A 25,175-nucleotide genomic window follows, 5' to 3' on the forward strand; every position below is an offset into this window, starting at 1 on the left:
CATCACCAGACCAGATGTGTGCTTTGCTGTGAATCAAGTGAGTCAACACATGGGAGCTCCTAATGTGCATCATTGGAATATGGTGGAGAGGATCTTAAAGTACCTAAGAGAGGCGCCTAGCCAAGGAATATGGATGGCATGTAACAAGAGTACTGAAGTTATTGGATATTGTGATGCTGATTGGGCTGGAGACAGAGTTGATAGGAGATCAACTATAGGCTACTGTACCTTCATTGGAGGAAACCTGGTCACATGGAAGAGCAAGAAGCAGAAGGTGGTGTCTTGCTCAAGTGCTGAGGCAGAGTACAGATCAATGAGAAAGCTCACAAGTGAGCTTATATGGATCAAGGGACTGCTAAGGGACTTGGGTATTGAGATCAACACACCAATGACTATGCATTGTGACAACCAGGCAGCAATACACATTGCATCCAACTCAGTCTTTCATGAGAGGACAAAACACATAGAAGTGGACTGCCACAAGGTGAGACAGGCAGTGGAACAGCAAGTGATTCTTCCATGCTACACAAGAAGTAAAGATCAACTAGCTGACATGTTCACCAAGGCAGCTAGCAGCAAGATTTGTGAGCTCATTCATCCTAAGCTTGGACTCATAGACCTCTCTTGTCACTGATCCTCTTGCCATGAAGTGTTCTACTCTTTTTCTTTTACTTGGTTTTTTATCCCAAGTGGTTTTTCCAAGTAAAAGTTTTAATGAGAGAATGCTTCATGGTTTCCAAGCTTGACCAAGTCCCTATGGTCAAGCTTGAGGAGGAGTGTTGACATGAAGAGAATAAAGAGCAAGAGTAAAGACATGAAGAACCTGATTGATCATAGACAGGAGATCAAGGACAGAAGATCATGGATAGGAAATCATGGACAGAAAATCATGGACATGAAATCATGGACAGAAAATCATGGACAGAAAAACTGAAGCAAGGAAAGGTGTGAGACTGATTTAAATATCTTGCCTGAAGTCTTGGACGAATTTAAACAAGTGGAGGCAACTGGATAGAGCTGTTGGAGTGTGGAAACAAGCCAAAGTCACATGATATGCTAAGGAAGGAAGAGAGAAGAGAGTTGTCACTATCCGAAAGTGACTTCTCCAGATCTGGTTTTCATTAGTTTATTCATTCTCATTGTTTTATTCTCCTTGCTAGATCTATTTATGTAAATATTGTATACACTAAATCAATCTAAAGAAAAGTATTCCTCAAATATTCTTGTCTCTCTCTTTTGGATTCCCTCACATATCTCTTTTAGTTCTTCACCAAAATCTCTCAAATAATTCTCATAAACTCTCGTTAATTCTCATAAAATTACAAATGGCAAGTGTAATTTGTTTCGGTAGCCAAAACTTGAACATGCGCATGTTCCGTTAAAGGAGTAAGACTTGAGAATATTCACACACAATGGTTTCGACTTGCCCCATGGGTTTGAATATTCATCTAAATGATGTCCTTTTCCGGACATCTGGACCGAAATAGCAGGTAATAGTCGGAAATATGTAATTCGGGTAACCATCGATAAGTTGGTTAGGTTCTTTAGAGGCTACATGTTCAAATATACCTCATGAGAAGAGCTAATTTACATGATATATCTTCTTTCGATAGTGTATGGACCTATGAATCAAAAACCTTGTAATACTAATCATGTGAGTAATTTCGATAATTTCATGAGGTTTTGGCATTCTCACGGACAAAGCTGTCAATATTACTTATTAAGTCTCCTTGACTTAGCATAAGAATCTTCCAGCTTTGAAAGTTCTTAAGTTTTTAATCTGTTTTTTTTTCAGTCTTGTTGAAAATGATTAGTTGATTACTTTCTAGATTGAGATCTCGTCTGTGCTCATATCAATTCTACTTTTAATATTATGTGAACCCACATAAGAAAAGCAATTCAAAAACTCCAAACACATCTGTTAGAAAAACCCACGTGTACATGTGGGTCATCTAGTCATCATGTAAGCAAATGGAAGTATTGAGACTATTCTTAGGAACCAAAGGCCACCCTTTGCACATACATAATCAGGACATCTTTATGAAGGCATGCGAATAAGTCCTACAATCTGAAGCTCCATTACAGCTCTGCAAAATCGAGCTTTGTTTGAAATACAATGTTAAGGAAGAACGTTTATGTAAATGCACTGCAAAAACGAACGAATAAACAGAATTTACAGATAAAATTCACAAGTCTATAAAAAATTCTAATTCTGTTTCAAAGATTTATGAATAAGTAACTAAATTGTGGATGAAATTTTAAAATGTCAAACTTATTCGTTTAAAACTTATAAATAATTTTATTTAAAATAAGCAAAATTTGAGTATTAAAATATACAAAGTTCGAAAAGTTAGTGTTATAAAACAAATAAAATATTTAGTTTATGTATTAACCTGGATAGCAAAAAAATTAAGTATTAAAAAGCTTAACAAACTTTAGTTAAGGCAATTTTATGATTTTTTCCCCCTTTCCTTAACTACAATTGTCATTTCTCTATATTTGAAATTGTGATGATTAAGCTGCCGTTAGGTATTTTGACACAAAAATTTAAATTATTAAATTTCGATTTTTGAACTAAAGAAATTATTATTATGAACATGATCGATCGTATGTAGTCTTGATTACAGATGCATTTTCTCCGGAATAAAACATATAAGATAGAATTTAAAGAACTTTGAACCATTGGCTCGCTGGATCACAAGAAGCATCCATGGTCAAACACTTGCAAGGGTTAGCAACGATGCTGTTGTCACGTTCATCCACATCAAAACATAGAAACGAATCATTACTTGTTGTCTTAAACGACAAATGCATGTGAGTAGCTGAGGTTTGTCCCAACTTAGAGCACTTAGTGCCAGCTCCAAGCTTCACTTTCTGTCCAACAGCATTTGGAGCCTCGACGCACAGTTTGTTACTCCAGAGAATACCTTCACTAGGATTAAAGGTTGATGGCTCGGCTTTACGGCATTGCTCCAATCGAAGTGTAGGTGAATTGTTTGAGAGATTACTGGTGACGCAAAGGCCGGTTGTTGGGTGGAAGAGAAGTTTTTTGGATTGTAAACCGGGCCCTGCATATATACAAACATTTTAAAAATGTAAAAAAAAAACTTAATTTTGAATGCAAAATAAATTAGTTTTAAATTTAAAAATTCAAATTTATATTAAAACTATAAAATTTTATTCCATAATTTAAAATATCCAAAATTTAGCTACGTTAATTTTTCAAACTTGAATTAAAATTAGTTTTTTTTTTAATTCTTAATTTTACATATTTTTCGTTTCGTGTGAAACTTATAAATATTTTTAATTAAAATAAGCAAAGTTTGAGTATAAAAATGAACAAAAGTTTAAAATTTTAATGTATTAAAATGTATAAAATATTTAATTCATGTATTTAACTGGGTGCCAAAAAAGTTTAAGTATTAAAAAGTTTCACAAAACTTAGTAACATATTCTTATAATTTTTCCCTTTCTTTAACTACCATTGTCATTTTTATTTTTCTATATTTGAAATTGTGATTATTTGAGCTGCCATTAGGTATTTTGAATTTGAGAAATTATTATGATAAACCGGCTCGATCGTAGTCTTGATTACAAATGCATTTTTTTCTCCGAAATAAAACATATAAAAAAGAATTTAAAGAACTTTGAACCATTGGCTCGCTGGATCACAAGAAGCATCCATGGTCAAACACTTGCAAGGGTTAGCGACGATGCTGTTGTCACGTTCATCCACATCAAGGCATAGCAACGAACCATTACTTGTTGTCTTAAACGACAAATGCATGTGAGTAGCTGAGGTTTGTCCCAACTTAGAGCACTTAGTGTCAACTCCAAGCTTCACTTTCTGTCCAACAGCATCTGGAGCCTCGACGCACATTTTGTTACTCCAGAGAATACCTTCACTGGGATTAAAGGTTGATGGCTCGGCTTTACGGCATTGTTCCAATCGAAGTGTAGGTGAATTGTTTGAGAGATTACTGGTGACGCAAAGGCCGGTTGTTGGGGGGGGGGGGGGGGGAGGGGGCATAGGTATGAACACAATCTTGGTAGTCCAAAAACAAATATTATCATAAGAGGTGTATATATATATATTAAGATCGAAACCTAGACATTTTATTTGGATGTTTCTTAACTTAAGAAATTAAAATTAACATAATAATAAAATTCAGGATTATGAATGTTTTTGGTCAAATTCAGGATTATCTAGGAAAATTGAGTTATAACTTTTAATCTGTCATTATATATTTATAGGATCCAAATATCTATCTATATAGGATTCAATTCATTTTTAACGATTTTGAGTTATAATTATAGTTTTTTTGGTAATATTCAAATAATAATTATAGTTTTCATTCCAAAATCGTATTATTATTCCACTTTCTTTCAAAAAGAAGTCTGACCTCTAACTGGAAGTTGAATTCCGGAGAGTTTTTGCAGGTAAGTAGAGTTGGCGACGTCTTTCCAATTAGGAGCCAAAACGCCAAAAGTCTCAACCATATGTTTTTGACCGGTTCTCAAATAATAATCTCCGGTTAATGCCCAAACCGCCCAATCTAAATCATTCTCCGCGGCCCAAGCCACCAAACAATTCATATACCGGTTTCCGCTAACGTCACCGCTTCTCAGGTTAGCCCCAAGCATGCATGTACTTGTTTTCTTATATATGTGAATAATGAAAATACTACAAAAGGTCCAAACACATTTACCTAAATCTGTGTGCGAACATATCTTATTTTTGATAAATAGTTTTAAGTAGTCATTTCAAATATTTTCATGTGTGCGAACATGCTTGTTTATATTCTAAATGACGTATAGGTAATCTGAAATGCGTACTTACTTGAACCAGAGGTTGGGGTAATCTCTGGTACCACGTGGTTCGTTCCTAAGGCTCATGCCAACGACATTAGTGACATTGCGGAAAAGAGAAGCCATCTTGCTCAATCCCTTGGCCCAGACGGCGGGATCAAAGTTAGGGTATTCGAAGAAAGCGTCGAGGTCGTTGTCGCTGCAACACCATCCTGGCGTTGTCAAGTGGTTGTCTAGTATCACCATCACTCCGTTTTGTCCAAGGTTCGACACCACTTCCTGATATTAAATATAAATAAATTAAACATGTCTATATATAGGGGAGGGTTGGATCAGAGATTTAGTGGACCTATGGTTAATATCAATTTGAAAATTCGACAATTTGGGATTATATGATCGATGTATACTAGCTCTTTAAAATTTAAGAGCCAAACGAATGTTTCATTAAGTTGTGTGTCTAAAACCGAAATATATAGAGAAGTATTTCCATTATGTTGAGAATTCTATTGGAATGGCTCTATTTTATTTGATTTGACAACTTCGGTTAGTTTTTGTTGTTGTTTCGATTTTTTTTGAAACACAGCCAAAAACCGGTTTATCTGGATAGATTAAACCAATGATGTACCACTATTTTTTACCAGGAATGCATTGAATATGGGGAGGTTAAGGATTTTGGGATTGTGTGTTTGAATGCCAAGAACATCATCAAACAGATTCAATCTTTCAAAAGACTGTTTGACGGTAACTTTAAGAGCCAATGTGTCATTAGTCATCAAATCAAGAGGCTAAGTGAGCCTAACGCAGTTAAATCCCATTGAGACAATCTTCTTGGAGATGGAATCTAATGGTTGTTTACTTAAGTCCTGTTCTTTTTGGAGACGCCGCGGCAGCGTCGGTGTTTCAAAAAATACGAAGGAAATAAGTATCTTTTACGGCATCATCATTAATTTATGTCGCTGGGTTTTGGTAAAACAACCGCATCCTCCATCTTTTACGGTCGCTGCGTCAAATTCAAAAGATGCTCGAAATTTCAGCGGCCGCGGCGATTCTATTTTCGTTTCTCTGATTGCCCGTTGCGGCTGTTTTTAATCAGATCATCAAAGAATTTTTTCATGCCCTAACTTTATTTTCTGCCGCAGCCGCAAGTAGTGGCGTTTATAAAACGAACAAGCCTTTAGTCCTTCGGCCACTGCGGGCTGTAGATGAGCCGGCCAGTTCACGCAGGCTAGCTTCACCCTTTGGCCTCTCTCGTCCACGATCCATCTAGATTTTGTGGAGAGAGGGTAGCTTGTAGTTAGCTTTGGAATCCAAGAAATGAATAAAGGGTTGTTCGTTTGGTTGCTGCAGGTACCGGCGGCAGCGGCAGCGTCAACATTTTGCGTCAACTCTTGTTCGTTTCGTTGACGCAGGAAGCTGCGTCTGACGCCGCGTCCGAACGCCGCGTCCTGCGGCTGACGCTGATAAAACCTGCGGTCGTGATATAATATGCGGCAGCGTCAGCGGCAGCGTCAGCGAAACGAACAACAACTGTCTTCATTGACGCTGCCGCCGCCGCTGACGCTGACGCTGAAACCTGCGGCAACCAAACGAACAGGGCTTAAGAAGAAGAGACACAAAGAGATTGATCTAGCCATTGTTGTTGTTGTCTTTGTTTTTGGTTTTGATTATTTTGAATTTGAATTTGAATTTGATTCGTAATTTATACTGCAAAGAAGTTGGTTTAGTTTCTGGTTGTTGGCAGATTATGTGTTGATGGTTAAAGATTAGTTTTCCCCCACAAAAGATAACAACTGAAATCAATTGTTAGAGAGAACAAAACAACAAACGACAGTGCTTGATGTTAACAGATTTTGTATATTTCTAGAGAATTTTAACTACTTTAATAAGGGCTTTGATATGTTGCAATATTATAACACTATAGAACAATAAAAAGTCTGTTACTGTACTTTTCTTATATTAGATAAAAATAACCATATCCTTTAATCTTGTAATTTTTACTGATCTTGTCGTATAAATTGATCTTCTTGTTCTGTTAAAACAAAAAAGTAAAAACAACTTAACATAATATTAGTTGAAAATGATTAGTTGATTACTTGTTAGATTAAGATGTCGTCTATGTTCATAATAATTCTACTTTTAATAGTATGGAACCCACATAAGACAATCAATTCAGAAACCCCAGACATATCTATTAGATTACATGAGGGTGAAACTATATAGTATAAGTAAGCTTACAATGGAAGTACTGAAAACTATTCTTAAGAACTAAAGGCCACTCTCTGCACAAAATCAGGACGTCTTTTTGAAGGCATGCGAATAAGTCCAGCAATCTGAAGTTCCATTACAGCTCTGCAAAATCGAGCTCTGTTGAAAACACAATGTTAAGGATGCACGTTTATGCAAATGCCCTGCAAAAACGAATAAACAAGATGGCCCTTGGTGCTACCAAGAATTACTAATCATGTTTCCACTTCCTGCTCTCTTTTAAATTAACCATTAGTCAGCTTCGTTTCAAAAGACAATGAGAATACCAAAAAAAGGATACTGAATTGAAGCTTCAGCAGGTGGTTCTGGCTCTTCGCATCTTTCTTTCCGTTTCTTCGATTTTGAAGTCGTCTTTGATTTTGATTTTGCTTTGCTATTCCGTGGTATAAGTATCGTCTTGAAAGATTGGTACCAATCATGGAGGTTAATAACATCCGCGTGCTCTTGCGCCAGTGCGTACCTATATAATCATTTATCACAAACTTTTCCTTGTAACACACATTGAGACAGAGAAAAAAACAAGTCGGATATGTGTTCATGTGTATATGTGCTTTGAAGATGGTTTGTGTTTAGAGAGAGTAATATCGAAAGAAAGACAATGTGAGCACATGTAATGACGTAAGGGAAGACTCACAAAATCGAGGTATCGTGCATGGAAGGCAATAGAGTTGTGCCTCTTTGGCTGCAGCAAAGACAGTTGAGAATACTGTGAGATTCTAGTAGATCTGATTGGATCCTGCCTCTCGGGTCTCCAAGTAAAGCCTAAATCAGATATAAACATCGGATCAAGAGGGAAAAGAGAGAAAGAAAACCATTTGTAAAGTCTTAAGAGATCCTGTAACTGGTTTGCTTTAAGTTGATGAGAATGATGCAACAAGAGCAGCATATAGTAACTATTAACTATTACAAAAACTTTCAAGTAATGGAAGTATAAGTGAATCCAAGAGGGATTAGAATGCTGAAGACTTACAGATTGAAGTTTATCGACATTCTTGAAACATAAAATTTCATTGAAAGGAACAGTCTCAACTGGCTTCATATATTCCCTGTCCATACAAAAAGTCTCTCTTTAGTTCAGAAGACGCATGCAAAAATAGCTTAGGTGACAACATTTTCAATTATGGCAGTCAAATCAAGAGGGAGTAAAACGATTACGCGTACAGAACATCTTAGGCGACAATCAAGTTGTTTCCTCAGAGGTAGAAAGACTCTGTCAAAAAGTAAAGTTCACCTTAGCATGAATTCTATAACTGCCGAAATCTTATCAGTCATGGCTTTAAGCTCCTTTTCAAGCTTCGAGTGGCTTCGGGATGCATGTTTTCTGTCACATCAAAGTGAAACTTTTATTTATTCAGTGTACAAGGTTACTGAGATGAACAACAGAAACTATCCCAGTAGAGGAACTTATGTATGAGTAAGACATTAACTTTCCAAACAGATCTACTAGAGAAAAGCCGGAAATGGAAAGATGACAAATTCTCTGAACTCATATATGGTGTTTATATTAAATAGACAGCAATATTCAGAGATTTACTTTGGGCTGGTAGGTAGTCCTGGTCTCTGACCAGCTGCTTCCACATTTCTCATGAACGGATGCAATTCCATTACTTTTTCATTGATCTAACAGCAAAGAACAGATAAACAAGAAACATCTTTCAGATATTCAAAAAGATCCCGAGTGTTGCACTCTTTTCACAATCATTTATGTGATATCTCTAATTCAAGCAACAAACAGATTACAAGACGAAAATCCTCTGCACAGGGATATTAGAAACATGAAGACATATTAAGATGCTCTAGCTCAAAGGAAGTGAAAGAGACACTAACAAGAAAACGAAATAATGTTTTTGAGGACAAATGAAGTTAAAATCTCATACAGAATATGCAAGTCAAGAGCAAGGGTAAAAACTTGATAAATTTTAGTTAATGATTACCTCACTGAATTCCGCAGTCAGACTTTCCCAGCTTTTTAACAAGCTAGACAACTGTGCAGGAGAAAGATCCCTGAAGAAATTTTTTGAATTCAAAGAGCTTCAGTACTTTTGAGGAAAGCCTTGTAGAGATAGATAACACACGCTCTCAACGACACAATCATTTTCAGGCTTACTAACTCGAGACAACAGAACTTCAGAAACTGATCGAACATGATTTACCAAACTAATCCTTAAAATCTTGTTAAACAAATTTGGCAACAGAAAATAAGTAGACAAAGATGCCATCTGAACAGAAGAAAAACTAGCGGTTCATAAGTTTAAAAGAATACTATTACAGCACAACTCACCTAAGCTTGCGCAGCACCCGTCTGATAACACTATTACGTCCTGAAACGTGACTCTGACTGTTGAGGATTGCTGAAGGTGCAAAGTATTTCAAGTAACGTGCTTCTGGGTCAAGTGTCTCACAGAAAATGTCTAGCAATCGAAGTTTATCAAACTTCCCAGCTTCGTATATGCACTACAAAAAAGTGTACAAAGAATCTGCTCATGTAAGACTATCAAGTAACTCTTCCTATGATCAGGAAACGTATAAAAAGAGAGTCGACTCACCAAAACTACTATGCTCCAAGGATTAGGCATCCTTTGCAAGTCCAACAAAAATTGAGGCAGCATTTCACAAGTACTCCGAGTAATTTTATTCCTAGGCAAATGATTATGAGAAGACATTAGTACATATAATTTTCTATCCAGAAGCTCCAACAAGGATATGCCATAGAAGTCCTACTACACCAGTAACCTGACCAACAATTCTTCCAACATATGACCACGAATAAAATAGTAACAGATGATGAATTCACTGGGGTACCTCGTCACAGATGGCAAGTCAAATGCATGCTTCATTGTTGCTTCTGTTAAAAGACCAGTACCTTCACCTGGCAGCTTCACAGGACAAAAAAGCCGCCTTAGAGAAAAGCTAGTTGCGCTTTTATTATATGCGTAATTTGGAAAAAAAACATCCACGGAACTCTAGATGACAAATGAAGGGAGGCGGAATGTATTACCAAAGATCCTCATTCGTTTCATTATGAAGAACGTAGGAAGTCTTTGAACTATCCATAGATTCTTAATATGCAAAACATGAACTAAAGTTCTTGACCATCAACTACGCTATTATAGATATGGCAGGGCCGACTTAACCAAAGTGTATATATGATCTCTGAGAAGGCTGAGGGCTGTTAACAAACAAATAAACAAAATGGGCATGGTGGACAGGTGCATCAGGCATACCTGATTATCTTGACAAAAGTGCTCGAGCATGATGCTTAAGGGCTCTAATGAGAAATGCTGAAGACAAGCTATCTGACAAAATAATGTATAGCCAAATGAACAGCAAAGAGTTAGCAACCCGAAACAAGTTGAAACCTAATATAGCATATAGGACAGGGCTGGAAACCTTGAGAGTTTTAACAAATGATGTCAGTGTTCCATCTTGACACAAAAAATAACTTCTCATGAAAAGTGCCACCTTATGGCTAACGGTGAACCCAGAACATGGCTTTAAGAAAACAGCCTCGAGAACTGCATCCATACGTTCAGCGGGAGAACTCAGGGTGAACCTACTGGCACACAGTCTCTGCAGCGCGTTCGCTGATAGTATTTTTCTAGGCGCATCATGTGCTGTGGACACCCCCATTATCAAAAAAATTGGTACTTTGACTGCCCATTCGCTGAAGACAAAAACAACGGAAGAGCAAGCTTTATGATATGGTACTGACTAAGTAGAAATAAACAAATAAAAAACCTTTTAGTCCAATGAGCAAGGAAACCTAACATGATACGATGTAAACGTAGCAAGCATAAAGATATGCTAATACCTCAATATAAGAATCAAATCTGACAGGACAGACCCAGAGCATCTCTCTGTATCATCCACGATTATAACCACGGGGTTCTTATGGTTTCCGTTTTCTCTGTACCATGATGCGAGAACGGTTACATCAGCCACCTGGGCAAAAATTCGTAGTTACGAAGAAAGAAAAGGACTCAGTGCCAGACACACTAATTGTGCATGAAGACTACAAAACTAAATGATATGTAAGGCTGTGCAGAATTACTAACATCTATGGTTGGCATCACAAACTGTCGTAACAAACCCCTTAGGCAACCTCCTACGCCATTCTTGGCAGAGAAGTCCATGGATGAAAGCTTAGCCACATGACATCCTTGAGACTTCAAGTGCAAACCAAGATCTTCAAACGTAGATAAATCATCAACCATTTCCAAATTCCCTGACATCACAATATAATATAACTATATAAGAATAGGCAACGTAACTGCATCTGTTTAGTTGTAAAGTTTATGGAAGTTTAGTAACTCATCAATACATGATCCAAATGTTAGATGCTTTCTTAGATCCAGTAGATACACCTGTACTAGTAAATTCCAAAGGAAACACTAATCTTTAGGGACTTACTGGTGAGGACCAAAGCAGTAAACAACTGCTTGGAAGAAGGCTGAGATAAAACAGGATAAGACCTAACAGCTTCTGATAAACTCAGTGCTCCAGATGATCTAACCGATTCAAATGATTCACATATCCAATTATGCACTCCACTGAACACTTTGGAGTTCGAATCTCTCAGAACATCCTGCAATTAAATAAATCCAAAAAAATGCAATGTAGGTGTAAAAAGACTCTTAACATTGTACGAAGTTTATAAAGAACAAAAAAATTAAAACCGACTTGGATTGTATTCTCGATTTTCGACCAAACAGTCTCGAAAACTTTCAAGCGCAGCGTTGAGAAAAACTGGCCGTCTTCTTCTTCCACGCTTTCGATCTCAGACTTCTTAGCGAGTTTGGGTGAAGGCGACTCGATCCTCCGTTTGGCTTTCACCGTCGCGGTTGGTTTACTCCCAGACGAAGCCTTGTGGAGGACAAAGAACGGCTGCAATGGAAAAAAAAAAAAGAGAAACTTATCAACACAAAAAATTGGGCATTTTTATCGCTTCAGTGAAGAGTATGAGCACGGGAGATTAGAGAGTGGACCCGAATATCATTCTCTGCGGCGGCGTTGGAATTGAATGAATCGGTGGTTGAAGATGGCTGAGGATCGGCGACGGAGGTGGAAGGCGCCATGAGCGATCGTCGTTAGGGGTGAGTGAGTGGTGGGAGGGAGCAATCGAAAGTGGCGGTTGCTTTTAGGGTTTGGACGCGCCTCCTGCAACTCGTGCCGCTCTTTTTGGCGGGAAAATGCGTGAACCGAAGGTAAATCCGTAAACCGGATCGGACCGGGATTGTATTCGATTACTGAAATCTCAAGTATATACACTTGTCATTGTGCTTGTACTGCATAATCCTCAACGCATATTTTAATCAATGGGTTTTCTTGCTATGCGAGTTGGTGGTCGTTATAATAAGGTGTGATTAGTTGGAGGATCATTACTCATTAGACAAATACTCAAGTCTACACATGTGTTTTAACCCGGAAAACAAGTATACAATCAAATGTAAATTAAAAGTTGTTCATAATTTTGTTATGATATGCTTTCAATTTTCTCCGACACCATAGAAACAAAAGTTGGCATGTAAAATTTGTTTGTGGAAATTAAGGGAAGTTATCCAAAAATTAAATAAATAGGAAGCTAAAAAACTCGATAAAGTGAGAAAGGGATAAGGGGCATTGATTCCTTTCTCTTTGCAATTAAGATAAAAGGTACTAATTAAAAGTTACTGTAATTTTGGAATAGTAATATTAATTAAAATTAAAATCTCTTAATTAGGCTTGTGCGAATAATCAAATAAAAACAAAATTAATTAATTGTATACACGACTGGGTGTATATATATGTATACGCGTGCGTATAGATCCTGAGAGGTATATATCTACAGTTTTCATCTCTGGCTCGTGTTGTTTTTGTATAATCTTAGAACAGTGAAGGGGGAGAGAGATTTTTCTGGGGGGTGTGAGGGAGAAAAATAGGGTCCGAATCGAGAACTTAGGGTTTTGCTGGGATTTGGAGAGGGATAACGGAGGAACGTGAAATTAGGGTTTCGTTTGTTCTTGATTTGGGGGAAAGGAGGTGATTTTGAATCCTGGATCATGTAATGTTAATTTTTTTTTTGTAATTATAGAATCCTTAGATAATCTCTATGATTACGTGTTTTATGGGCTCGATCTCCTGATAAGAATCTGGTTAGGATTCTCAATGAATCATTATATGATGTTTGGTTTAAGATTGATTTTTTTCTTTTTTTTTTTTTAGCAGCTTGATCATCTCGAATGTTGTGCAGTATTTTAATATGCTGTTTGTTTATGTGTAGCAGTTGGAAGAGCTTGATAGAGATCGGTTTGTGAGTCAGGCAAATTAATTTTACTGCCAATGGTGAGATTAGCTAAAGAAATGTTATTCACTGATGTTGATGGTTGTTTTGTTCGCTTAACTGTTCATGTCATTTTTCTATTTTGTTATGATATCATATGCAGGCTGATAGAAGAGCTGGCAAACGTTCGATTAATCGGAGAGGCGTTTCAAATGCGGACTCTGGAACATGTAATGTTTGTTCTGCTCCTTGTTCATCGTGCATGCATCGTAACGTAGGTGTCACAGGATCAAAATCGGATGAGTCGTCTGATGAGAATGGGCATGGAGTTGCTGGGAGCCAGTGTTCTGTGAACGAGGACAGTTTGTTGACTTCTGTTGTGGTTAATTCTCGCAATGGTTCGAAAAAAACTGCGAGTGAGGCAAGCAACTTTGTTTGTTCTAGTAATGATGCTCTCTCTGAGAATGCTGAGAGTAGGGAAACAATCGGACGTTCTGGGAAATCTGATGGTTCCGGGGTTGCTGCATTGATGTCGAAGACATCTTCTTCTGGGAGCAGGATGAAACATAAAGTGTCTGCATCAGTTGATGTGTTAGATCAGACTGACTGTGTAGAGGGCCAGCAAGACGAGATAAATAACAAGGAACAGTCTGTTGAAGGATCTACTCCTTCTGGCCAGAAAGGGAAGAATGGGAAGTCAAGTAGAAGCGATTCCAAATCAGATGAGTCGGTCTCATCAGTTATGTCTGAGAGCGAGAGCGATGATGCTGAGGTGGAACATGATGTAAGTATTGCGGTTTTGTCTCACATTGGAAATTAGTGATACACCAACTTTATTGTTTGCTGTATATCTGCTCTTAATATTTTTATTTATGTGAAGAACGTTTTGTTTTTTCGGTTGAATAGGTAAAAGTTTGTGATATCTGTGGTGATGCGGGTCGTGAAGATCTACTCGCTATTTGCACAGGATGCAGTGATGGTGCAGAACACACGTAAGCCTGCTTTTCTACTCGAATGAAAAAAACATGCTAATGGCAAAATTGGAATCAGGATTTGGCCGCATTATTAGTAGTATAATTTGATTTTAGTTAGATATTAGTTATTGATATTGATTGATTTGTCTTCCATCGTTAAAAGGTAGCTCTATATTCTGTGCTAATAATATGGTTTTGTTTTACTTAGCTACTGCATGCGAGTAATGCTCAATGAAGTTCCAGAGGGTGATTGGCTCTGTGAAGAATGTGAGGAAGCTGAAAAACAGAAGCAAGGTAAAGCTGAATATGTAACCAAACATGCTATTTGTAAAAACAAATTTTAGCGTAATTAACTGGCAAACAAAATTTGAGCTTCACATTTTCTGTTTCCATTATCTCTAACGACCTTGGAATTGTAACATGCAGAAGCTAAAAGAAAAATAGAAACTGAGATAATCCACAGTCCACAAAGCTCGGGAAAGAGGCATGCTGATAAGATTGAGGCAGCTCCAGATGCTAAAAGGCAGGCGGTTGAGGGTTCAACTGGGTCACCCAAGAAATCTATTCTCCCCAGAATAGGTCCGCTATCTCGGGAAACATCATTGAAGGGGTTAGACAGGCCAAGGGGAAAGCTAAGTCATCAAGCATCTTTCAGTAATACCACAGAAGGTGCACGATCTACTGGTTTACAGCTTCAACCTCCAAAAGGTAGGCTGCACAGTGGGATTGCTCTCCCTAAGCGCAACTCTCCCTCATCTACTTTGTCATAATTTTGGACCTCTAATGATAGAACACTATTTCATTTTTGTCCAGGTGCATTTTTAAAATCCAGTTCCTTCAATTCTTCAAGCTCGAAACCGAAAGTGCAACTCATGGATGATGTTATTCTCCCAAAAAAGAAGACTGGGAAAGAATACACTCCTGTGGATATAAAGGAGGGAGGTCTTGGAATTGTAAGCAAATCAATGTCAAGTAGAACAACAGACACTGGGAGTTCTAGTGGAAACGACTCGGAAGCAAAAATCCTTGCGTCGAAAGTTCATTCACAAGAAGGCAAGAGCTCAAAGCAACTGAAAGATCGCAGTGCAGAAGCTAATGCGTCAGCAGCCTCCACCGATCAGAAGCTTACTCCACGCAGCAGTACCCGTGATTTGAAGGGTTTGCAGTCTGATGGTAAACGATGTAGCTTGACTAAGCAAGTTAGCAATCTAAACCGGAACCGTCTAGAAAATCCTATTGCTTCTGGTATCAGTCCATTCATTTTGTCAATAAGTTGGTACTTCTTTGGTAGTACTTTGTTTGTATATGTTTCTAATCATTTAGTATCTGATCTCCTCCGTTTGCAGGAGGCAATTCCCGCGAGCAAAGTGTAAGTCAAGCTGACTGTAAGGATGAACTGACATCCACATCCTGTGCGGGTGAGGGTGTTCCAAGCAACGGTAACGTAGCTTCGCAGGATGGATTGCCACGGTCCAGGGAATTTAAAGAGGTAGTAAAGAAAAGCAAAGAAGCCTTAGGTAAGCGCCAAAGGTCTAGCCTGTTATCTGGTGGTAAAGGCTTATCATCATCTCAAAAAGGAGGCCAGACTGCAGAGTCTAGTGACACCTCAGGCGTTTCTGATAGTGATCCCTCTACCACAAAAATTGTTCGGGAGGATATAAATAAGGGTAATAGGCTGCGGGCAGCAGTAGATGCTGCTCTCCGTAAAAAGCCCAGCTTTAGCAAGAACCGAGTATTGGAGCAATGTGATGCAGCTTTGGCATCTAATGTGCATCCTGATAAAACTTTACGAGATCAATTGCCATCAAAGATGCATACGACTTCATGGCCTGCTCCTGACCCGTACAAGCAGACAATTGTAACAAATGGGAAGCAGCTTGTACCCTCTGGTGCTGATGCGATGCCTCCACGATCTGTGGAGCTTGAAGTTAATACTCCCTCTGTGAAGCCTGTTATGAGAGATTGGCCAATAGTATCCCCACTTGCTCCGTTGAGAAACTCAGCCATTCCAGACCATGAGTCTATATGGCAGTAAGTTTTCTTTCCTTTTTGTGAAGAATATCCCTTTGAATTTTCCGTTGAGTTTTGCCTCTTATATATGTTCATAAAAATAAAATGCACATTGAAATGTAAGTTCTTATATCATTTTTCCAGAGGAAACTTGGAGGTGCGGAAAGCTAGAGAACAATCAGCTATGCATAGCGGAATGCAAGCACATCTATCAACCTTAGCATCACCCAAGGTTGCTGAAGTGGTGAATAAATTTCCAGAAAAGTTTAGCTTGAATGAAGTACCTAGGCTAAGTACATGGCCTGCACAATTTCAAGACATAGGTACTAAAGAAGATCATATAGCTCTATTCTTCTTTGCGAAGGATGTTGAGAGGTAGGTTTCATACATGGTTATTACTATTCACTCTTTTAGTTTGTGTTAAGTCATAAGTGGTCTAAATGTTTGACTTCACTGACGAGAGTTTCGTTACTGCTTGTGTAATACAGTTATGAGAGAAATTACAAGCCCCTGGTAGATAACATGATGAAGAAAGATTTAGCCCTGAAAGGAAACCTCGATAATGTTGAGCTTTTGGTTTTTGCATCCAACCAGCTTCCTCCGAATTTCCAACGTAAGAATGCTTACCAAGACTCTTGCATATTTTGCACATGATGGACTCGATGATAATTTGATTTACTGAAATCTTTTTTAGTAACTTCAGTGCCCAAGATGTGCTTATTACCATTCAAACCTTGCTTTCTCCCATTTTAGATCGGCTTCTCTTTAATAGTTTTTCTTAGAACTAGTTCACATTGCTCGCTTGCTTTGAAATTTAAGTTGATCATCCCAATCAAGGAACTGATATGAGTCTACAGTCACGCTGTAATGCTGTCTGATTAGTTTCTAGAAAGTAGCATTCGTGATTTAAATCATGAATATGCACCTTTTGTATGAAGTACTACTGCTTATAATTTTACTAATTGCAGGTTGGAACATGTTATATTTCCTTTGGGGTGTATTCCTAGGAAGAAAAGAGATTTGTACAAACCCACAGAAGAATCCATCTTTGCTTGCTTCGAATGTTTTGGCGCGTGACCAAGATCCCAATGACTTTTGCCAAACAAGTTATCCTTCCAAGCGTTTGGAGAAAGCGTCTCATCTGCGTGAGAACCCACGCAACATAAATGAAACTCAAAATGGGGTAGATGTATCTAGCCATGAGAATCCAAGTGACAAAGAATCCTCTATTGAGCGATCATCGAACACAAAGGTAGGTTGTTTTCTTAGTTCTTGAATGCGTTTTCTCCATCTATCTGAACTCGTAGTAGGAAAATTTCATTTCTTAATTTTATGGGGTTCCTTAATACAGGAGGAAATTGCTCCCAAGGAGGAAGAACCAGGTGCAAATCATATATCTCGTCAAGATAATGGATCAAACTCTGGAGATAGCCTAGTGAAGAAGGTTCAGCAACACATTGAAGATCAAGAATCAGGTGGTAGAAAGGATGTGCCTATGACTGTCACGGACTCAGAGATTCCGCCCCACGACCAAGGCAATCCTCTAGAGAAAGATCTCAACTGTAGTCAGGCTAGTGACAGGAAGCGTCCACTTTGGGAAGTGACAAGACCTGCCACCGTGAACCAGAAAGTGGAGCTCAGTAATGAACGTTTAAGAGAAGGATCTGCTAATAAAAAGCTAAAGACAGAAAACGAAAGCAGCAGCAGCAGCTTTTCACAAGATACATTTGGTAATGATTCAGGGATGATGAAGAAGAGTCCCAAAGTGGTATTCCCTTTGGACTTGAATGCGGAAAGAGAAGAAGAAGAAGAAGAAGAAGAAGAAGAAGAAGACATGGAACTAGTCGATGATCTCATTCCACTTGGCAATAACAACAACAAGCATAGTGGGAGATTAATAGGTACAGTTCCGGATCTGGAGCTGGCATTAGGAGGTGAAGAAACAAGGGAAGAAGAAGAAGGGACTATGGGACTATTGCCTTTCTTAGCCGGAAGAAGCAACTCTGGAGGAGAACAAAGTAGTAGTCATCATAGTAGTAAAGGAAAAGAGAAGGAAGAAGAAGATGACATGGACGTCTCAGCTTCTCTGTCGTTATCACTGTCGTTTCCGGGAGAGGAAAGGAAGAATGCTGATAAGACTCCATTGTTTCTGTTCAGAGACCTTCCCAGATAAAAAAAAAAGTTTATCGTAAGTTTATATTTGTTATGAGTGTCCTTTTTAGTTCTTTTACAAGACTACAACGACATAAAAATCACAGGTTTTTGTATATAAAAAATGGTGATTGGAAGAACCGAATGTTTATTTTAATACTTATTGGTTGAAAACTATAGAATTACAAAAGTGTAGTCTGAATCACACATTATGTGAGATTCTCTAAAGGCAAGGGTGTTTAGGTAATCTCGTATATATATAAGATTATCCAAAAACGTGTCAGCAGCATATTCTTCTCCTTCTTGTTCTTCCGAGTGTTCATTAGATCAGATCTCTTCGGTTTTTCAATTACAATGGCGTCCTCCTGTGTTGCTCATCTTTCTCTCTCAGGTAATAGATTCCTTCTCACTTCATTACCACGCTCCTTAAATTCTATCTAGCTCCTTTAGCTCCAATCTGAGATCTGCAAATTGTTTGTTTACGGTTAAAATGAATCTTCTTCGACGATGAATGTCCATTGATGTTTCCAGTGATTTTACGCCCGATCTCTCATCGTTGCTTACTACTTTCTCATCTTTTGATTTGTACTTTCCGCTAGTATTCTCAGCGGTTTCATCTGAGATGATATTATTAGCACAGTCGTTTTTTTTATAGAAAAATTGCATTTTTAATTCGTAAGCAAGTTTTGAGAGAGATTCGTTAGCAGCAAGTCTCTTCATTTACAGGTGTGTCTCAATCTCATTATGTCAAGGCAAATGGGTTGTCTACCACCTCAAAGCTCAATTCGATTTGTAAAACCTCTGCATTGAGTATCCAGAAGAGATCAAACCGGAGTCACAAGTTTTCAGTTTCTGCAGAGTATGGGTAAGTTATCTATTTTCTCTTGTCGTGAATACTGGACTTCGAAAAAGGTTGAAACTTGACTCTCCTAATGATGATTTATTCAGGAGTAGGAGAGGAAGTGGTGGTGGTGGTGGTGATTTCGTAGCTGGTTTTCTTCTTGGCGGTGCTTTGTTTGGCGCTGCTGCCTACATCTTTGCTCCACAGGTAATGATACCCTTTAATGGCGGAAAAACAACTTGTGGAGTATTTTACTAGTTGGATTAGTTTTTGTATGAAACTCTATTGGAAATGATAGATGAGTTGATTGATCTCATGTCTGTTTCATATTCTGATTGGTTGTTCTGAGGAGCTTTGGATGCTCTTTATATAATTCTCATAGGTAAAGATTTTTGATTTTGTTATTTCTATGGTGATTCAGATCAGAAGATCTATAATGAGTGAAGAAGATGAGTATGGATTCAAGAAGCCTGAACAACCAAGTTACTACGATGAAGGTTTAGAGAAAACAAGGGAGACCTTGAACGAGAAAATCGGACAGCTTAACTCAGCTATTGACAATGTTTCGTCGCGTTTAAGAGGTCGAGAGAAGAAGACTTCTTCCCCTGTCCAAACTGATCCGGAAGTTGAAGCTACTACTTGAAAAGAACACGAAACACTTTGCTTCTTCTCTGTTTTTCCATTTCGTAATTGATCTATACTGCCCTATTTGCTGCCTTTGTGCTTCAGTTAGAACTCTTGCAAAGTGGAAAATATACAAGTCTTTTGGTTTTAGTGAATTTTAATTTGGTTTATAATGCATCTTTATTTTGTATGTGAAAGAAACCAATAAAATAAAAGGAAAAAGACAAGAGAGATAGATAGATAGATAGATAAACATTTGGCGGTGGCGTCCAAAAAGGAACCCCAAAGGCCAAAGCTCAAGAACAAAACAAAAAGGCGAAACCCTTTTTCATCCAGTTCCAAACACAAAGATACAAAGCAATCCGCGAGATTCCTTCTTTTTCTTAGAAAAGTTTCGGTTTTGATTTTGTTGAAAACGGAAATAGAGACATCTTCACCTTCAGGGTTTTGGGGTCTTTCTGTTTGATGACGTGCGAGGAGATTCTTTCTCTGTTCGTGTCAGATGGAAGACCATGATAAGTCTCTTCCTCCCAAGGTGGTCTTTTCGGATTCTTTATTTAGTAAATTCTGGAAGATTATTATGTTTGCATGTCTTCTTTTCATTTTCGCGAATGCCCATTTGATATGGAGCTTGTGACTTTTTTTTTTTGTTTTTTGTTTTTGTTGAAGGATTACTATAAGATTCTAGAAGTAGATTACGACGCAACTGAGGATTTGATCAGACTCAATTATCGCAAGCTTGCGCTGGTTTGTGAATCCCTTCTTGAATATGTCGCTATTGCTTTCAGATTGAAACAAGTAATGTTTTTCTTTTGTTGAGAATGTATTTGTGATTCTATCTACAGAAGTGGCATCCGGATAAACACAAAGGTGATACTGCAGCTAAAGAGAAATTCATAGAGATAAATGAAGCTTATAACGGTTAGTCTTTTGTACTCGGTTTCCATGCATCTGAACATAAAAAGCTAATAACCCATCTTAGTCCCCTAGGTAGTGACATTCTTCAGTGAGCTGTATTTGTTTTCTTAGTTAAAAAAAAAAAAAGAAGAAAATTGGAATAGTGTAGAACGCAGATAGACGTTTTATGTAGAGGAAGAACCAAATTTTGGCAATGAGAGAATAAATTACTAAAGCATTCAAAGCTTTATCCATTTAAGCTTCTTGACTTAATGGTTCTGTTTAAGTATTCGGTACGAGTACAACTCTATATAGGTTAAGTCCTCAGATAGTTTTAGTTACCTCTCCATCTCTGCCTCTCTGTGAGCTTGTTTCCTTAAAGATTACACAGCATTTTTGTTTGTCTTCATCACCTTAAATCTGGCTTATTTTTCTGTCGACACTTGAGAATATGATAAGAGTTACAATGTGTTTGTCATGTCTTGAATTAATTAATTTGCTAATGTTACATAGCTTCTTCTTTCTCTTTGGCAGTGCTGATTGATCCCGCAGCACGTTTCGAGTACGATTTAACCGGCATTTACGAGATCCACAAGTATACTTTACGGGTGTGTAAACATATTTACTTGGGATTCAGAAATCTTTTTTAAAAACATGGTATCTAGTTCTTACTGATTTGTTGAGATACCCCCAATGCTTTCTTCACACAGGAATATCTCGCCAGATTTAAGGGAATGATACTCACTTGCAATGGCCTTGGCATCAGCCAATCCTTAGCACCATGGTAATCTCTCCAGACTTTTCAGTTTTCTTTCTCCACAATTTCAAATCCTTATATACCTTATCATGAAACTGTATATATATATTCTAGCTCGTATTCATCGCTAAAACCTTCTGCAGGACACATCAATTGTCTGAGACCACCAACAAACCAACAGACTAGCAAGGTTGGTGTTCTTTATTCATCACAAAGAAAATTCCCCATTACCTTCACAGGATACTGTATAAACTGAAAGCAGAAGTTAGAGGGGAGAGCTATAAACTGTGTCAAGATTCTCAAACACTTTCCCATCTCACCGGCCCTTTAACACGGTGTGTTTGTGATGTACAATACTGAAGCCGTAGGGCAGAGCAATGATGACATATTGAAATGCTTTAGTTAGATGTTGTATTTGTTTCTGAATCTATATAGAGTTAGAGAAGCGTATATGGTTTCTGGTTTTAATTCATACAGTGGTGATGATTCAGGTCTTGTACTAAACTATTTAGAGAGCTTTACATAAAGACATACTATTTATGAGGCTTGAGACGCGAAAGAGAATAATACAATCAATGGATTGAAGCTTCTGTCTCAAAGATTTATATGCAGGCTTTGAAGCTGTTTTTAACTAATTGAAGCTCGTCTTTTCATCTGATTTGACATACATTTTCTGTTATTTTCTCATATCTGAACACGCTCAGACATTTGCCAAAAAAATGGTACAAGAACTTTGCATACCAAAAATTGATACAGACACTCAAAACATGGATTGGTGTACAGTATTAGAAAGAATGTAATGTACAGTTTTCAACTGAGTTCAGTCAGCGACTAGATAACATGGCCCCGTCCGATAGGTTCAGCTCTTCTCATAAAACCTCAACGTGGTTTTGAGAGACCTGAGTTTCTCATTCCAATGGAAAACATCCTCTAAGAGAGACACATGATACAGATATGATGTGAGCTTTGATTCTGTAGTCTCCTAATAAATATGAACATGTGTTAGCTCATCTCAGAGTATCCCAACCTCGGCTTCGAAAGATCTGCGTGATCTTTCCAGGGGCAAGCATCTCAGACGAAGGAGCCTGACCCAACCTAGCTCCCCTGAGTTAGATGATTCACTTAGTCCTAAACTAAAGCTTCACTACACACAACATTCATTTGGTAAGATCCCATCTTCTTTCATTTTCCTAAACAACGCATCAGCCTCACGCCGTAAGCCTTTCTTATACAACCCCAACATCATCGTAGTGTATGTCCAAATATCAGGCACAAGCCCTTTGAGACTAAGGCTACAATACAAACCCCAAGCATCTGCCACCTCACCAGCTTTACACATCCCACGGATAATGATATTATACGTAACGATATCACCCTCCATCCCACTCTTCTCCATATCCTCCAACATCACCAACGCTTTCTCCACCTTCCCATTATCACACAAACCATGCAACAAAACATTGTAAGTGACAATATTAGGAGACACACCAGAACCAGCCATCCTTTTAAAAATCTCTTCTGCAACATTAACCTTCCCAGCTAAACAATACCCCTGGATAAGAATCGTATAAGTCACCACATTCCTAACAACTCCTCTCCGAGACATCTCGCAGAAGAGTTTCATCCCGTAATCAACCTTCCTAGACTTGCAAAACCCGTTAATGAGAATACTATAAGTCACCACATCAGGGAAGCAGCGTCTGCTAACCATATACTCAAACATCCGCTCCGCTTCATCTAACCGACTACACATACAAAGCCCACCGATAAGCAAACTGTAAGTAACAACATCAGGCTCCAGAGACCTTCTAACCATCTCCTCGTAAAGCTCCTCAGCCTCTGAGAGACTCCCTCTTTTCACACAAGCGTCAATCAACGCGTTGAAAGTAAACACGTCAGGGCTAAGACCACTCTCACTCATACACCTCACCATCCTTAAAGCCTCACCCCATCTACTTGCGTTACAAAGTCCGGAGATAAGAGAGTTGTATGTGATCACATCAGGTCTAACAACCTCCATTTGATTAAAAAAGTCCAAAGCTTTATCCACGTGGCGGCTCTTACAAAGCCCATCGATCACAATGTTGCAGATAACCACATTAGGTCTGACCCCAATCTCCACCATCCGATTAAACAAACGCAGCGCCTCGCTCACCCTCCCGCCGCGGCAGAACCCGCCGATTAGCGACCCGAACGTGACGACGCTCGGGCTGTGCCCAAGCTTGATCATTTTCGCTAGAAAGGATAAAGCTTGAGAGAGTTCCGAGCAGCGGCAGAGACAATTTACGAGAATGTTGCAGGTGTAGAGGTTGTGAGCGACGCCGAGGATCTCCATCTGTTCCCAGAGGTGGATCACGACGTCGTGGCTGTTCAGCTTGGAGATTGCGGTTAGCAACCTGCTGAAGTCGGCGATTGAAGGGAAGGGGTGGCGTTGGATCATGTGGAAGAAGAGCTCGAGGGAGTCGTCTAGGTTCATGTGGCGGAGCTTGTTGCTTCGTAATGTCTCTTTGTAATCTGTGTTGTTGTTGTTGCTACTGCTAGTGTGAGCTCGTCGTGGTGAATCGGAAATGGCGTACGACGGTGGGTTAGCTTTCTCCGGGAGGTTTCGATGGAGAAAGGATTTGGCTTTGGAAGAGATCGATCTCCTCATGGTGAAAGCTTTGAGCTATCTCTCTCTCAGGAGAGAAGTGGTTAAACCTCAACACCTAACCGGTGAGTTCGGTTTATCAACTGAACCAAATTGTTTTAAACCAATCCGTGTCAGATTGATTCTCATTTCTCAGGAGTCTTTACTTTATTGGCCCACAACTATTGCTTTTTTGTCAATATTTCATTAAAGCCCATAATAGCATTACAGGCCCACAACTGTTGCTATATTATAATTTCATGCACTTTTACGTATATAATTTATCCTGGAAATTCAGGTCACCTTTACTTGAAAACTATACTGTTATTTTGGGTTTTTTAAATTAAAAATAGATTTAATGAAAGATTTAAGCTCGACATTACTGAACAGAAAGATCATTAAAATAAACAATGACATTATAACATATTTGATTTCATTTATATCTATAAATATATATTTTTCACATCATTAGTGGTATATATTTTAATGTTAATCATATATTTAAATATTTATATAAAATTTCAAATACAATAATTTTATAGTTTACAATTGTTTCAAATCGTTACATGTATTTGTAACTTCTTATCATATATGTATCTTAGTGGATTTGCATATTTGCTTATAAGAAAATCAATATATGCATGAAACAACATATTTAAAAATTAATTTGTATTTAATTTATACTAAATTTTTACCCGTATTTTAAATCTCTCGATTACCTTTAGCAATTTTTTATGTTTAACCAGAGAAGAAGAGGATCTTCTTTTGGATTCTTCTCGGATTTAATGAAGTAATAAACAACTGCACTTGCTCTTCTTCACCAACACCAATATACCTATTCGTTCGTATATATATGGTTTTGATTTCAATTTCAAATACAATATAATGACAATGACGTTGCATGAAAAAGAAACAACCCCGGTTTCAAGCTCGAAGGGAAGAGGGCCTTCAAAACCAGGAAG

The 25,175-nt window shown here is 38.2% G+C and overlaps 5 protein-coding genes and 1 pseudogene across 8 annotated transcripts; 3 read left to right on the top strand and 3 right to left on the bottom strand.

Moving 5' to 3' along the window:
* Positions 1 to 2,664: 2,664 nt before the first annotated feature.
* On the bottom strand, positions 2,665 to 6,443 carry LOC106315220 (annotated as a pseudogene).
* A 482-nt stretch (positions 6,444 to 6,925) lies between these two features.
* Positions 6,926 to 12,231, bottom strand: LOC106315833 (origin of replication complex subunit 3). The gene is made up of 17 exons (XM_013753661.1): positions 12,060 to 12,231; positions 11,755 to 11,958; positions 11,485 to 11,659; positions 11,130 to 11,299; positions 10,886 to 11,016; positions 10,465 to 10,738; positions 10,299 to 10,370; positions 9,877 to 9,950; positions 9,621 to 9,711; positions 9,356 to 9,528; positions 9,009 to 9,078; positions 8,609 to 8,694; positions 8,306 to 8,395; positions 8,045 to 8,120; positions 7,709 to 7,836; positions 7,355 to 7,534; positions 6,926 to 7,173 (listed from the first exon to the last, which is right to left on the bottom strand). Exons 1-17 carry the CDS (start codon positions 12,147 to 12,149, stop codon positions 7,068 to 7,070), a joined length of 2,190 nt encoding a protein of 729 aa, XP_013609115.1. The 5' UTR covers positions 12,150 to 12,231; the 3' UTR covers positions 6,926 to 7,067.
* Positions 12,232 to 12,890: 659 nt separating this feature from the next.
* LOC106317825 lies at positions 12,891 to 18,605 on the top strand. 4 transcript variants are annotated; one of them, XM_013755598.1, is made up of 12 exons: positions 12,891 to 13,114; positions 13,337 to 13,395; positions 13,497 to 14,117; positions 14,240 to 14,325; positions 14,516 to 14,601; positions 14,734 to 15,015; positions 15,121 to 15,552; positions 15,654 to 16,338; positions 16,462 to 16,692; positions 16,806 to 16,930; positions 17,286 to 17,569; positions 17,669 to 18,605. In XM_013755598.1, the coding sequence occupies exons 2-12, from the start codon at positions 13,393 to 13,395 to the stop codon at positions 18,488 to 18,490; spliced, it is 3,657 nt and encodes a 1,218-aa protein (XP_013611052.1). In that variant the 5' UTR covers positions 12,891 to 13,114; positions 13,337 to 13,392; the 3' UTR covers positions 18,491 to 18,605. The 4 variants fall into 4 exon arrangements, with proteins under 4 accessions (XP_013611052.1, XP_013611054.1, XP_013611056.1 ...); XM_013755600.1 differs by having other exon boundaries at positions 12,905 to 13,114; positions 13,334 to 13,395; XM_013755602.1 differs by having other exon boundaries at positions 12,905 to 13,092; positions 13,334 to 13,395.
* A 128-nt stretch (positions 18,606 to 18,733) lies between these two features.
* Positions 18,734 to 20,088, top strand: LOC106317827. Its single transcript, XM_013755604.1, has 4 exons — positions 18,734 to 18,859; positions 19,195 to 19,333; positions 19,417 to 19,516; positions 19,731 to 20,088. Exons 1-4 carry the CDS (start codon positions 18,823 to 18,825, stop codon positions 19,950 to 19,952), a joined length of 498 nt encoding a protein of 165 aa, XP_013611058.1. The 5' UTR covers positions 18,734 to 18,822; the 3' UTR covers positions 19,953 to 20,088.
* Positions 20,089 to 20,196: 108 nt separating this feature from the next.
* Positions 20,197 to 22,177, top strand: LOC106317828 (dnAJ-like protein slr0093). The gene is made up of 6 exons (XM_013755605.1): positions 20,197 to 20,468; positions 20,603 to 20,680; positions 20,779 to 20,854; positions 21,365 to 21,438; positions 21,541 to 21,614; positions 21,731 to 22,177. Exons 1-6 carry the CDS (start codon positions 20,436 to 20,438, stop codon positions 21,771 to 21,773), a joined length of 378 nt encoding a protein of 125 aa, XP_013611059.1. The 5' UTR covers positions 20,197 to 20,435; the 3' UTR covers positions 21,774 to 22,177.
* A 126-nt stretch (positions 22,178 to 22,303) lies between these two features.
* LOC106317826 (pentatricopeptide repeat-containing protein At5g16640, mitochondrial) lies at positions 22,304 to 24,438 on the bottom strand. Its single transcript, XM_013755603.1, has one exon. The coding sequence runs from the start codon at positions 24,235 to 24,237 to the stop codon at positions 22,732 to 22,734; it is 1,506 nt and encodes a 501-aa protein (XP_013611057.1). The 5' UTR covers positions 24,238 to 24,438; the 3' UTR covers positions 22,304 to 22,731.
* Positions 24,439 to 25,175: the final 737 nt, after the last annotated feature.

The sequence above is a fragment of the Brassica oleracea genome, chromosome C9 (genome assembly GCF_000695525.1).
Source record: "Brassica oleracea var. oleracea cultivar TO1000 chromosome C9, BOL, whole genome shotgun sequence".
In the NCBI taxonomy this organism is placed as follows: Eukaryota; Viridiplantae; Streptophyta; class Magnoliopsida; order Brassicales; family Brassicaceae; genus Brassica; species Brassica oleracea.

What these genes read in the sequence shown, in the direction of transcription:
- LOC106317826 (XM_013755603.1), bottom strand. Translation starts at nt 24,237, where the DNA reads ATGAGGAGATCGATCTCTTCCAAAGCCAAATCCTTTCTCCATCGAAAC.
- LOC106317825 (XM_013755598.1), top strand. An exon ending in GACCATGAGTCTATATGGCA is followed by an intron (nt 16,339 to 16,461) that starts GTAAGTTTTCTT and finishes TCATTTTTCCAG; the next exon opens with AGGAAACTTGGAGGTGCGGA. An exon ending in AGCGATCATCGAACACAAAG is followed by an intron (nt 17,570 to 17,668) that starts GTAGGTTGTTTT and finishes TCCTTAATACAG; the next exon opens with GAGGAAATTGCTCCCAAGGA.
- LOC106315833 (XM_013753661.1), bottom strand. Translation starts at nt 12,149, where the DNA reads ATGGCGCCTTCCACCTCCGTCGCCGATCCTCAGCCATCTTCAACCACC. An exon ending in AAATCGAGAATACAATCCAA is followed by an intron (nt 11,660 to 11,754) that starts GTCGGTTTTAAT and finishes ATTTAATTGCAG; the next exon opens with GATGTTCTGAGAGATTCGAA. An exon ending in GATTTGATTCTTATATTGAG is followed by an intron (nt 10,739 to 10,885) that starts GTATTAGCATAT and finishes TTTTGTCTTCAG; the next exon opens with CGAATGGGCAGTCAAAGTAC.
- LOC106317827 (XM_013755604.1), top strand. Translation starts at nt 18,823, where the DNA reads ATGGCGTCCTCCTGTGTTGCTCATCTTTCTCTCTCAG. An exon ending in TGCTCATCTTTCTCTCTCAG is followed by an intron (nt 18,860 to 19,194) that starts GTAATAGATTCC and finishes CTTCATTTACAG; the next exon opens with GTGTGTCTCAATCTCATTAT. An exon ending in CCTACATCTTTGCTCCACAG is followed by an intron (nt 19,517 to 19,730) that starts GTAATGATACCC and finishes ATGGTGATTCAG; the next exon opens with ATCAGAAGATCTATAATGAG.
- LOC106317828 (XM_013755605.1), top strand. Translation starts at nt 20,436, where the DNA reads ATGGAAGACCATGATAAGTCTCTTCCTCCCAAG. An exon ending in ATAAGTCTCTTCCTCCCAAG is followed by an intron (nt 20,469 to 20,602) that starts GTGGTCTTTTCG and finishes TTTTTGTTGAAG; the next exon opens with GATTACTATAAGATTCTAGA. An exon ending in TCCACAAGTATACTTTACGG is followed by an intron (nt 21,439 to 21,540) that starts GTGTGTAAACAT and finishes TTCTTCACACAG; the next exon opens with GAATATCTCGCCAGATTTAA.